The sequence below is a fragment of the Notamacropus eugenii genome, chromosome 3, assembly GCF_028372415.1.
Source record: "Notamacropus eugenii isolate mMacEug1 chromosome 3, mMacEug1.pri_v2, whole genome shotgun sequence".
In the NCBI taxonomy this organism is placed as follows: domain Eukaryota; kingdom Metazoa; phylum Chordata; class Mammalia; order Diprotodontia; family Macropodidae; genus Notamacropus; species Notamacropus eugenii.
In genome coordinates, this window is record NC_092874.1 from 294,557,315 (window position 1) to 294,569,114 (window position 11,800).

General features: G+C 50.2%; 1 protein-coding gene across 1 annotated transcript; it reads right to left on the reverse strand.

The window, feature by feature from the left end:
- Window positions 1–533: 533 nt before the first annotated feature.
- ELFN2 (extracellular leucine rich repeat and fibronectin type III domain containing 2) lies at window positions 534–3,452 on the reverse strand. Its single transcript, XM_072655973.1, has one exon. The coding sequence runs from the start codon at window positions 3,047–3,049 to the stop codon at window positions 629–631; it is 2,421 nt and encodes an 806-aa protein (XP_072512074.1). The 5' UTR covers window positions 3,050–3,452; the 3' UTR covers window positions 534–628.
- Window positions 3,453–11,800: the final 8,348 nt, after the last annotated feature.

Here is an 11,800-nt window from a genome sequence, read left to right on the forward strand (position 1 = left end):
CCAATGCAAGTCCTGTATTTCCCAGTCCTTTGGAGGAGGGAGTGGGAGGTTAAGAGAGGGGAAACTGACCCACCCTCCTCCTAGACTCCCAATCCTCAACCTCCCAAGTCAAGGGCCACAAAGAAGGCTGAAGAACTGCGCTCCTGTGAGTGGCCCTAATCTCCAGACTTCTCATGCCCTCCTTTGGAACTCTCCTAGACCCCTGCCTATATCAGGCCGCCTCCTGAATTTCCCTTCTTCCCTCAGCCTCTCTCTCCCCAGCCCTGAACCTCTTCAACCTTGGGAGAAAATTCTAGGAGGAATGGGTCCCCCCGCCCCCGGGCAGCACAGTAGAGAACTGGTTACGGTATCCGTTTGTAAACTTTAAAAATTGTGTTTTTCTGTCCATTTACGTCAGGTTTTTGTTTTTGTTTTTCACAGTCAGGTGGTGGTCAGGTGTGTGCATTGGGTGCGTGCGTGCGGGTGTGTGTGTGTATCCATTCATTGGCCTCCTCCGACCCCATACCCCCTCCCCCCAGGCCTCCCGGCCCCCCCAGCCTCGGTATCCCTCCCTAGCCTGCCCCCTCCCCGGCCTGATCCCTCTCTCCACGCCCATTTCACCGGGGTGGGTCGGGGAGGAAGGAGAGGGTCAGAGCTTCTGCTGAGCTGAGACTCCCTTCCAGTAATCCAGGATGTCATGCAGGTCCTCATCCTTAGCGAACTGGACCTTCTTGCGCAGGGCGTGGCCGGCCGCCATATAGACTTCTTCTCGGTGATGCTTCTTGTAGGGCCGGAAGCGCTCCCAGATCTTGTGGGTACTCTCGGACGAATACTCGGGACTGGAGGAGTAGCCCGAAAAGTAGTGTCTGGGGGAGAGCTGAGAGTACGTGGAGTCCCGCTTGGAGCGGGACAGGGGCTTGAGGAAGGACACCCTCTGGCTCAAGGTGTCTGCGCTCTCCTCGTAGTACAAGGCTGGGAAAGAGTGTCGGTGCTCACTGCAGTGGTAGGAAGGCTTCACCTCCAGGTGATGGATGGCACCAGGAGACACCAAAGGAAGACGGTCCAGGGGACTGTTGAGTGGACTGCCCTTCTCAATGTACTTCGAGTCCCCCTTGCCCAACCCCGGGGGTGCTGGGTGATCGGGGACATCCAGGCTGAAGACCTTGGCGCTCTTGATGGAGCCGCTAGACGAGACGCTACAGGTCTTCCGGGCCACGGCAGCATCAGCGCTCAGCTGGCGCTGCAGGGGGTGATGGGAGCTTTCTTTGTAGGGAGGTGAGAGGAAGCTGGGTCGCTCCAGCCCACCTGTGGAGCTGGTCGGGATGGACTGGCACTCAAAAGCCAGCTCCGGGTCTGCTCCACTCCCTCCCAGAAAGGAGGCTGTGTCCAACTTGAGGGCGTCTATGCAGTTATTGATAATCTGGTTGACTTTATCGACCTCCTTGGCAATGGTGGATATCTCTGCTGCAGAACCCTGGCCATTATCCAAGTCTGGCAGGTCATCCTCACCCCGAGTCAGGCCATCCCCTCCGCCACCGCCGCCACCCCCCGTCCGTACCTCCATGTAGTTGCCCTTAGTGGCCACCTTGGGTGTATCTATCCCGGCCTCCAGGCCCTTGGGCTGTGGTAGTTTCTCCCCGATCATGGAGGGGATGGAGGACATGCGGGAAACAGGGAGAACCGGTGGCTCCCCCAGTTTCTGGGCAGAGTGGACGATGGAGCTGGTGTCCACATCTGAGCCGTAGCGCATCTCCAGGATCGTCTTCTTCACACTGATGGACTTCTGTTTTTCTTCCTGCATGCGCCGCTTGCGCAGGCAATAGTAGACCGCCCCCAGGACAATCACCATGCCAAAGAGGCAGCCGAGGATGGTCATGATATAGTGGGTGGTGGTGGACGTGCTGGGGGGCACGTCCCCCTGGATGGGCTCCCGGGTGGCAAAGGTCAGGCAGGTGTGGTTGAAACGGCGGGAGTTTCGGATGGAGGCCACGCAGAAAGTGTAGTCAGTGTGGACTTTCAGCTTATTGAGCGTGACAATTTCCTTCTTATTCTTTAGAGTCATGACGTCGGAGACGTAGCTGTTGTTGTATTGGACCAGAACGTAGAGCTTGCTGAAGGGAGAAGGGATGGTCACCACCAAGGTGGCTGAAGTGAAGGTGACATAGTGGAGTTTGATGGTGGGGCTGATGGAGGAGTCTGTGGTGGACGAGGCCGGGGGCTCCACCGAGAGGAAATCCACAGGGTTGAATCCCGAGTTCTCATCTGGATCCTTCTGGGAGTCGGTGGTGTACGGAGTTGGGTGGCTGACAGGCCTGGACGGCAAGGTGCCATCGCGGCACATGGACTGGAAGACAGTGATGGCGTTGCGGCTGTGGTGGGGCCGAGGCACGAGCAGTGGGTAGCCAGCAAACTCCCGCGGAGACTCGCACTGCAGCCGATCGTAGTTCTTGGTCACGTTATTGAAGACCACGAGCCAGTTGAGGAAGCCGTAAAGACCGCAGTCACAGTTGAAGGGATTGCCCGCCAGCTCGCACACCATGAGGCTGCTCAGCCCCACGAAGGTGGTGCTCTCCAGGCGGCTGAGGCGATTGGAGGACAAGTCGATGCTGATGAGCGCCGGGCACTCGGAGAAGGCCGTGGGCGTCACCACCTCAATGAGATTGTGCTGGACGAAGAGGAACTGCAGGCGGCTCATGCCGCGGAGCATGCCCTCCGTCAGGTTGCTCAGCTTGTTGTAACCTAGCTGCAGCACCTGGAGATTGGCCTGGCCCAGGAAGGCGCCGTCCTCGATGTAGGAGATCTCGTTCTTGGTCAGGTTGAGGTCGGTCAGGTTGCCGAAGCGGTTGAGGGAGGAGTATAGGACCACCTTGAGCTTGTTTTCATTGAGACGGAGGTCGTGCACCGTACTGTTGATGTGCTGAGGGATGGTCTCATAGGGAGGCTGGTTCTGGCTGCAGATGGCCAGCCACACGTATCCCTTGTCACCTTCGATGAGCCAACAGTCGGCCTGCACGAGGTCCGGCTGGCAGGCGCAGAGCAGGGCTGCTGCCCACAGGCCCAGGCGCAGCATGGCAGGGGAGGCCCACTGGGCAGGAGGGCTGGATCTAGGCAGGCCACGGGCAAGGCGGGGCTCAGGGACGACAGCGACCTGGGAAGGCCTAGCGGCCAAAAGCCTGGCCCATCATCCCAGTTCTCGCCGGGGCCACCAGCATTTTGAGGGATGCCCCCCCAGTGCTGGGGTGCAAGATGGGACTCCCGAGCTCTGGTCCACTTTGCCTGCTGTCCAGTTTCGGGGATCCCGGCAGAAAGAGGACTTGGCTGTAGATGGGTATTGGGGCGGCTGGCTCTTGCTACAGCTCTGAGGAGTGGTCTTGGTCGCAGCACCCTCAGCTGTGCCCTCTTCCCTTAATCCCTGCCCAGGAAGAGCAAGCAACACCCTGGGCAGTCTGGAATGTCTTCCTCCTCCTCTTCCTCTTCCTCTTCCTTGTTCAGGTCTGGGCCCCTCAGAGCTTCAGAGCACAGGCAAGGAGGGAAGATGCACACAGGCAGCTAGACAGAGGCATGGTGAGAGACACACGGTGCTGGAGATCCATCTGTCACCCAGAGCCTGGAAGGGAAGCAGAGGAGACAGAGATGGATCCATGAGGAATGGCCAGAGGCAAAGCTCTGGTTGAGGCAGGGGGATAGAGAGACAACAAACACTGGGAGAAAGGGACCAATGGCAACTCAGCTCCAAGGCAAGGTCCCCCTAGAACTCACCAAAAGGGGGCTTGCTGCCTCAGCGAGGACTCTGGGTCCCTGTTACATAAAGGAAGGATAGCCTGGTGGGTGGAAGAGGAGACAGTGGGAGAGGAAGGAGAAGGAAAGAAGGAATGCTGGGGTTTGGGGGGGTAGTCTAGAACAGTGCAGAAAAGGAATTCAGAAATCTCAGCAGAACCCACAACATCGTAGAGAAACCGGCTAGAAGAAACTGCAGACATCACCTAGGATCTTATAGAATCCAACATTTAGAGCTGGAAGGACCATTGAAGCCACCTTATCTGACCCCTTCATTTTACAAGAGAAGAAACTGAGGCTCACCAAGGGAGGTGACTTGCCCAAGGTCACATAGCTACAAAATAGCAGAAATGGAATTGGAACCCAGGTCCTCTGCCACTGAATCAAGCACAATTTAGTCCAGTCCCTTCCCTCAGTTTACAGATGGAGACACTGAAGCCCAGAGTGGCTAGGTGATTTGCCTAAGGTCACACAGGTAGAAAACCAGGATTTAAACCTAGGTCCTGCGTCTCTAAATCTTCACAATAGTCTACCCCACTCCACCCCCACCATAGACAGGTTCAGCTTCTGGCACCTGTATAGCAACCTGTATGTACATATGAGTACTTATCATAGGTATGTACAAACACAGGTAAATGGGTAAGACCAGAGGCTTCCAGGTCTACAGCAGGAAGGGACCTCAGAGGTTATCTGTTCACACACACACACACACACACACACACACACACACACACACACACACACACACCATTTTATAGATGAGGGGACTGAGGCCCCCAGAGTCACGATGATCTGTCTAAGGTCACACAGGTGGTCTATATCCACAGGTATGGAGGGATTTGCCTGTGAGAACATACAGCACTCAAGAAAAAACAGATGAGAGGCCCTAAGAACAAAACGCCATCTCCTCTCCATGCCAAACGATAAATAATTCATTTGTTGTGTAACTGCTCTTGTTCCAAAAATAATTCCCTTGTCTCAGCTCTGGTGGGGGAAGGGGAATAGGGCCACCCATCCTGAGCATGTGGTTGGGAAGGGGGCAGAGTGGGAGTCTTCTGCAGAAAAAGGGGGTAGAATGAACTCTACCTAGGTCCAGAAGGTGGATAATAACCTGGAGGAAGGACCCAGGCCCCAGGCAGCAGCAGACAATGGTGGAAAGGAAGGCTGGAGCCCAGTAGGGGATCACAGGAGTACAGAGTGAGTTAGAAGGGAGCTTAAAGGCAGTTTATTACATGCCTTGCATTTTATAGCTTAGGAAGCTGAGGCCCATGGTGATTAACTGACTTGGCCTCCTGAATACTCTCTCCTCTCTGGGTTTTCAAGCCTGTTCCCTCTTGGTTCTCCTCCCACTTCTATGACCACTCCTTCTCTGTGTCCTTGGATGGATTTTCATCTATGTCACACCCACTAACTATGAGTATCCTCCAAAGCTTTCTCCTGAGTTTTCTCTTTTCACATTGAGAGTAGTGACCCAGAAGGAATGTTTTGGTCTTGGAAGTCACAGGCATTGAGAGACAGCTCTGTATATCTCATTTGGTGATGTCATCAGCTCCCATGGGTTTAATTTGTATTTCTATGCAGATGAATCCCAGATTTATATATCCAGTCAGAATCTCTCTCTAGTCTTGACTCATAAGCTGCTTATTGGATATTTCCATCTGGAAGACCTAGAGGCATCCCAAACTCAAACTATCCAAAATGAAATTTATTACTTTTCCTCCCAAACCAACACCTCTTCTAAATTTTCCTTCCAAATTTTCCTATTAGCATCAAGTGCCCTACATCCTCCCAATTATCCAGGCTCACAACCTGGAGATCACCCTCAATTCTTTATTCTCAGTCACCCCACATATCAAAACAGCTACCAGATCTTGAAATTTCTTTTTCTACATTTCTCCTACATAACAAAAATGTTTGTTCAGGCATTTTTCAATCATCTCTGATCCTTTGTGACCCCATTTGGGGTTTTCTTGTCAAAGATACTAGAGTACTTTGCCATTTCCTTCTCCAGCTCATTTGACAGATGAGGAAACTGAGGCAAACAAGATTAAGTGCCTTGCTCAGTATTCCACAACTTAGGATTGGATTTGAACTCAGGAAGACTCATCTTCCTCACTCCAGGGCCAGCATTCTATCCACCTCACCACTTAGATGCCCATACAACATATCTCCCCCTCTCTTCTCTCACATGGCCACCACCCTGGTTCAGACCCTTATGACCTCTCCCTTGGACTATTACAATATCCTTTTCATGGGTTTCCCTGTCTCCAGTCTTTCCCCACTTCAATCTTTACTCAGCTGCCAAATTTTCCTAAAACACAGGTCTGATGGTGTCAGACCTATTCAGTACTCTCCTACTCAGTAAACTGCAGTGGTTCCCTATTCCTCCAGGACCAAATATACTTAGTACAATATTTAAAGTGTCCCCCAGCCTGTGCCCTTCCTATATTTCTAGCCTTTGAATACATACCTCTCCTTTGTACATTGGCCAGTCCAGCTATGCTGACCCACCCAATGTTCCTCACTCATGACTCCATTTACCTTGGCTGCTTGGAATGCTCTCCCTTCTCACCTATGCCTGGTTTTCTTTAACACTCAGCTCAAGCATTAACTTTTCTGGTCCCCCTAGTGCCTTCCCTTCCAAGGTTACCTTCCATTTACTTTGTGTGTCTTTTCTATGGACCATGTTCTCTCTCCCACTAGAATATAAGGTTCTTGAAGGCAGGGGCTGGTTTGGGCTCTTACTTTCTACCCCCAGACCTTAGCACCATGTCTTAGCATAAAATAAGTGCTTAATCAATGCTTATTGATTGATTATCCAAGACCAGATAGGTAACAAATGGCAGAACCAGGATTTGAACCCACATAATCTGACTCAAAAAATCTTCCCATTGAACCACAGTGTCTAGGGCCCCCCACATCATAAGGCCAAAGAGGAGGAAGGAGAAAAAGAGGCCCCAAATTCCCTCCTCCCTACTCTCCAAAGCAGCATGGTTTAGTGAAGACACCAATAACCTACCAGGCAGCAGACCCGGGTTCTGGTCCTAGAGCTGTCCAGACACAGGTGGGCTGCCCTGCAGATAGTGAGTTTCCTATGACTGAAGTTATCCAAGGAGAAACTGGATGTTATTGGGGATTCCATAGATATCAGTTATCATCCTAAGATGATGACTGCCAAGGCTCAACCCATTGGTTTTCTAGGATGGCACTTGCCCTCTAGATATCTCCAGATTTAGTTCTGACTACCTGACAAGATTGTTTCAGGAATTTAATGAAGTGTCTTTGAAAGAACTTTAACATAGGGGGTCTAGAACCAGGAGGAATGTGGCCTTAGTTTCCTCATCTGGAAAATGAAGGGGCGGGACCACTTGGTCTCTGAGGTCCCTTCCAACTCTGGGTCTATGAGCCATACCTGCTGTCAGAGCTGGGCCCTGGTATATATCCTGAAACATCATACAAATTGCTTCATGACTCAGCCTCATCTTCCTCACTTCTAAAAACAGGAGGTTAGATGAGATGAGCCCTAAAGAACCTTCCAACCCTCCACTGATTCTGCCTCCTCCAGGTTTGGGCCTAAGTGATGCTGGGATGGTGTCATCAATCACAGATTCCAGGTTCTGGAAGGGACCTTGGTAATAATCCATCTCAGTCTGCCTTTTTCTCAGATGAAAAAACTGAGGTTTAGAGAAAGGAGAAGCACACGGCTAATAAAAGTGGCATAGGCTAGAACCCACATGTCCCCATTGCCACCCCAGGGCTCTCTGGTCACTGTTGGAATGCCCCTGGTTCTGGCAATGGCCTGATGTTCTCAGACCTGCAGACCAACTGAAACCTCAGAAACTCAAATTCAGCACAGGATTCTGCAGGCTTCTTTCCCAAGATCCTCTCCCTTCTCCACTCCTTGGGGAAACTCCAGGATGAGAAGGTGCTTAATTTTTTTAAACCAGAAAGAAAAAAAACTCTACGTAGTTAAAAGCAAACCAGTTTTCAGTATCATGGCCCCAAAGAGAAGAAAGAGAAGAAAATAAGAGGAAAGGAAGACAAAGAACGGCTGGGAGATCTAGCAGGCAGCAGATTGGTACAGGAGGAGAAGGGAACGGATCTGGGGTTTGCAAATGACAAGTCAGGTGAATGAAAGACTTAGACCTTTGTCAGACAAAGACTGGGCATTCAATTACCCTGGAAGGATGAGGATGAGAACGACTTGAGGGGGTGAGAAGCTGGGCCTGGAGTTCTAAGGAGACATCCTCAGAGTCTCTATATCCCCCAAAGCCAAAGCCAAGTTAAAGCCAGGTGGGCCCCCACTCACCAAACACAGGCCAGGGAGAGGAAAGGTTGGGTGGAGAAGGGATAACATCCCCCTGACCAAGTGCAGAAAGGGAAGAACATATATAGATATGGTTATATAGATATATAGATATCTATATGTGGATATGTATATCTATAGATAGCTATATATGGATGTAGTTATCTAGGCTGGAGAAAAGACTTGGGTTCAAAATATGACCTTGTTACTTAACTACCTGGATTGCTAACCCCACACACATGTATCCCCACTGAGCCTCAGTTTTCCTCATCTGTAAAATAGGGATAATAATCCTTATATTCTCAAAGTTGGAAGGGACAATAGATAAGAGGCAGTGGAAAGACTTTGGAATCAGACGATGATTCCAAATATACATTACTTATTTATATTACTTGTATTGATTGATATGGCTTACTTATATTACTTATATGACTGTATATGTGACTTTTCACAAACCCTTTTACTTGCTTTCCAATCTCTAAAAAGGGGGTGGGATGAAGACCTAACCTCAATAACATCTTAAGGTTGTTTAGTCAGCCCTCCGGTGGAAGTGCTCAGTTGGCTTTGGCTTGAAGACCTCACAGTCTACCAGCAGCTAGGTAGTGCAGTGGATAGAGTGCTGGGAGTGGGGTTGGGGAGACCTGAGTTCAAATTCTGCCCTCAGACACTTATGAGCTGGGTGACCCTGGGCAAATGCTTTAATTTCTCAAATCTCAGTTTCCTCATCTGTATAATGAAGGGCTTAGAGTCAGTGGCCTCTCAGATCTCTTCACGTTCCAAATCTCTGGTCCTTGAACCTAACTATTTGTGTGAACAGGCTGCAACAGAAACCCCCTCCCCCCCAAAAAAGAATTTGGAAGACCAATGCGGGTAGAGGGAGGGTAATCCAGTCCAAGAGGTCCCCAGACTTCTCACACATACCCTAGGAGAGCCTTGCCAGGCAACTTGCCAGCCTGTCTTGGTCACATTGGACAGTCCTCAGTCCCCTACTCTCAAGCTCCCCTCCCATCAGGGAACATTTAGGGAAAAACAGGTTTGCAGGCAGGTGTGTTTTGTGGATTTACATGAGGTTGCAATTTGCTAAAGAGGGAGTGTTTACCTAATCTGCTTATGTGTATGTTTATATGTGGAAGGATCTGCATGATGGGGGGGAGGGGGAGTGGGGGATGCAACTGCACCTAGAAAAGCCTATGGGATTTGTAGATTTGTGTAATGATGCTGCTCTGACACTTCCTAGCTGTATGATCTTAGGTGACTCATTTTCTCTCTATGGGCCTCAGCTACCTCATCTGTAAAATGAGAGCAACTGGAGTAGAGGAATTTTTAGGTCCCTTCCAGCTCCAAATCTATGATCCTATATCCTGAGTTCAAATCCTGACTCTGGTCTTTGTGTGAGCAGGCTAGAATGGAAAATGGAACATTGTTTCTAAGATGACTCGTGTTCCCTTCTCCCTCCCCTCCCCCACCTGAAACCTCAAGGTGACCCTCTGTCACCCTCTCTCTCTTCAGGGTCTCCAAAGCCCAGGGTCACTTATGAGTCAGAGTCAGGCAAAAGGAGTCGGGAGGCCTCCCCACTCCAAGTAGGTAGGGATGCGTCAGCGTCTCTCGTCCCTGGAGCTACCGTCACTAGCTGACGCATCGAGAACCAGCCAAGGAGAGGGGAAGAGAAGGCCACGCTTCTGCTGACACCAGCAGCTGGCCCTCTGCCTGGTTCTGCTTTGAAGAGAGCTCACCTGGGCGAGAGCTGCAAAGAAAGCAAGGAATAGAGAGGGAGGGAGCAGGGACAGAGATTAGCCCTGGAGAGCTACACTATCCAGCCAGTGTGGCCAAGGGTGGGGGTCACAGTCCTCTCCTCCCTGCTTTAGAATGGTGGGAAGGATTGGGAATTTGGAGTCAGAAGGTCCAGGTTCAAATCCCAGCTCGGTTACTTAATATTTGTGTGATCGTGGACAGATCTGGCTTGTTTTCTAATCTGAAAAATGGCAAGGGTTCTCTAGGATCTCGAGGGTCTTTTCTAACTCCACATCCTAAGATTCATTCATTCTTTCATTCAGTCACTCACTTAGCCAACAGTTAGGAAGGGGCAGTTCTCTTCAGAAGATCAGTAGTGGAGGGAAACAGGAAGAAAAGAGGTCTGCACAGTGATCAGAGCTTAATCAGGGACCTCATTAACATGCAGCCCATGTCTATCCCAGTGGGTGAGAGGGACAGAGGCTCTTCGGAATCAGAGATTTATTCTCCCACAGCCTAAATGGAGCTAAGAGATGCCCCTTTATGAAATCATACACGTAGTCCCATGGGAGCCCTTGTGGATGGTTCAGGGAAACAGGTGCCAGCCTGGAACCAGGAGCTCTTTCTCTCTCTCCTGTCCCTACTGATGCCCCTAGTCTCCTGCTCAGCTCTGTCTTCGTTTTGGGCATGGATAGAGACAGGCTTGGCCCATTCCATGAAAGAATCTAGATTGAGAGAAGACTTAGAGACCTTCAATTCCAACCCCCTCATTTTACAGATAAGGAAACTGAGGCACAGAGATTGGAAGGGACTTGCTCAGTGCCAAGTAGCTAGTAAGTAGATGAGCCTGGTAGGGTTGTCAGATTCTATCATTTTGAGAGCAGGTCTCCTGGCTCCCAGGCCCATGATCTTTCCAATCGATCAGTCAACAAGTATTAAGCACCTACTGTGTACCAGGCATTGTGTTAAATACTAGGAATGCCAAAAAAGGCAAAAGATAGTCCCAGTGCCTCAAGGGGTTCCCCGTCTGATATCATACCTTTAGAGAGGTTTGACACCTTTGATTGTCAGCACAGGAAGAGAGTGTCAAGGGAGAAAAGAGAAGAGTCCTTGCGTCTGTGCAAAGCCAATGTAGGGATGGGGGGGAGAAGACAAAAAAATCCAGTGGAGAGATGCCAGAAATTAGAGGTTTCTCCTCCAGTCCCACAATAACTTGCTCTGTAGTCTGCAACAAATGCTTAAAATTGTCTGGGTCTCATTTTCCTCATCTACTAAATGAGAATGATGAAGAAAATTCTGGATGTGGAGTCATAAAGTCATAGTTGTGAAGATGTTGTACCTTAGAACCTATCTACTTTAATCCCCCTACCTCTACCCTAATGTCATAGATAAGGAAACTGAGCATCTGAAGGGTCAAATGACTTGCCCAGGGTCAGACGCTAGGGAATGTCAACAGTGGGATTTGAATCCAGATCTCCCTGGCTCCAGGTCCAATAAGTGTGGGTTCAAATCCCAGCCTTGCTATTGATTATCTATGTGACCGTGACCAGCCTGGGGCAGGTCATGCACTCTCAGTTTTATCATCTTAAAAATGAATGCGTTGGATTAAAATCACTAAGGTCCCTCCCTGCCCTGGCCTTCCCTAATTCTAATGCCCCTCCAAGCACTGACACCCCCTGTTCTAAGGCTCCTCCCAGCTCTGACATTCCCTGTTCTAAGTCCCTCCTAGCCCTGACATTCCCTATTCTCAAGGGGCTCACAGTCTAATGAGAAGAAGGCTCAGGTCAGACAGAGCTCCTGAAGTTCAGACATCAACCATAGTGGGTGTAACATAGCTGGAAACCCCCAAAGGAGACTCAGAAAGAGCAGACAGATCAGTAGAAGGAAAACCAAGAGAGAACAATGTTGTAAAAAACCCAGGGAGTTGAGGATACTCAGGAGAAGGGGCTCTTCAATAACATCCAATGTTACAGCCAGATCAAGAAGGATGAAGAATGAGAACAGGCC

Coding starts and splice junctions, on each gene's coding strand:
- ELFN2 (XM_072655973.1), bottom strand. CDS start 3,049: ATGCTGCGCCTGGGCCTGTGGGCAGCAGCCCTGCTCTGCGCCTGCCAG.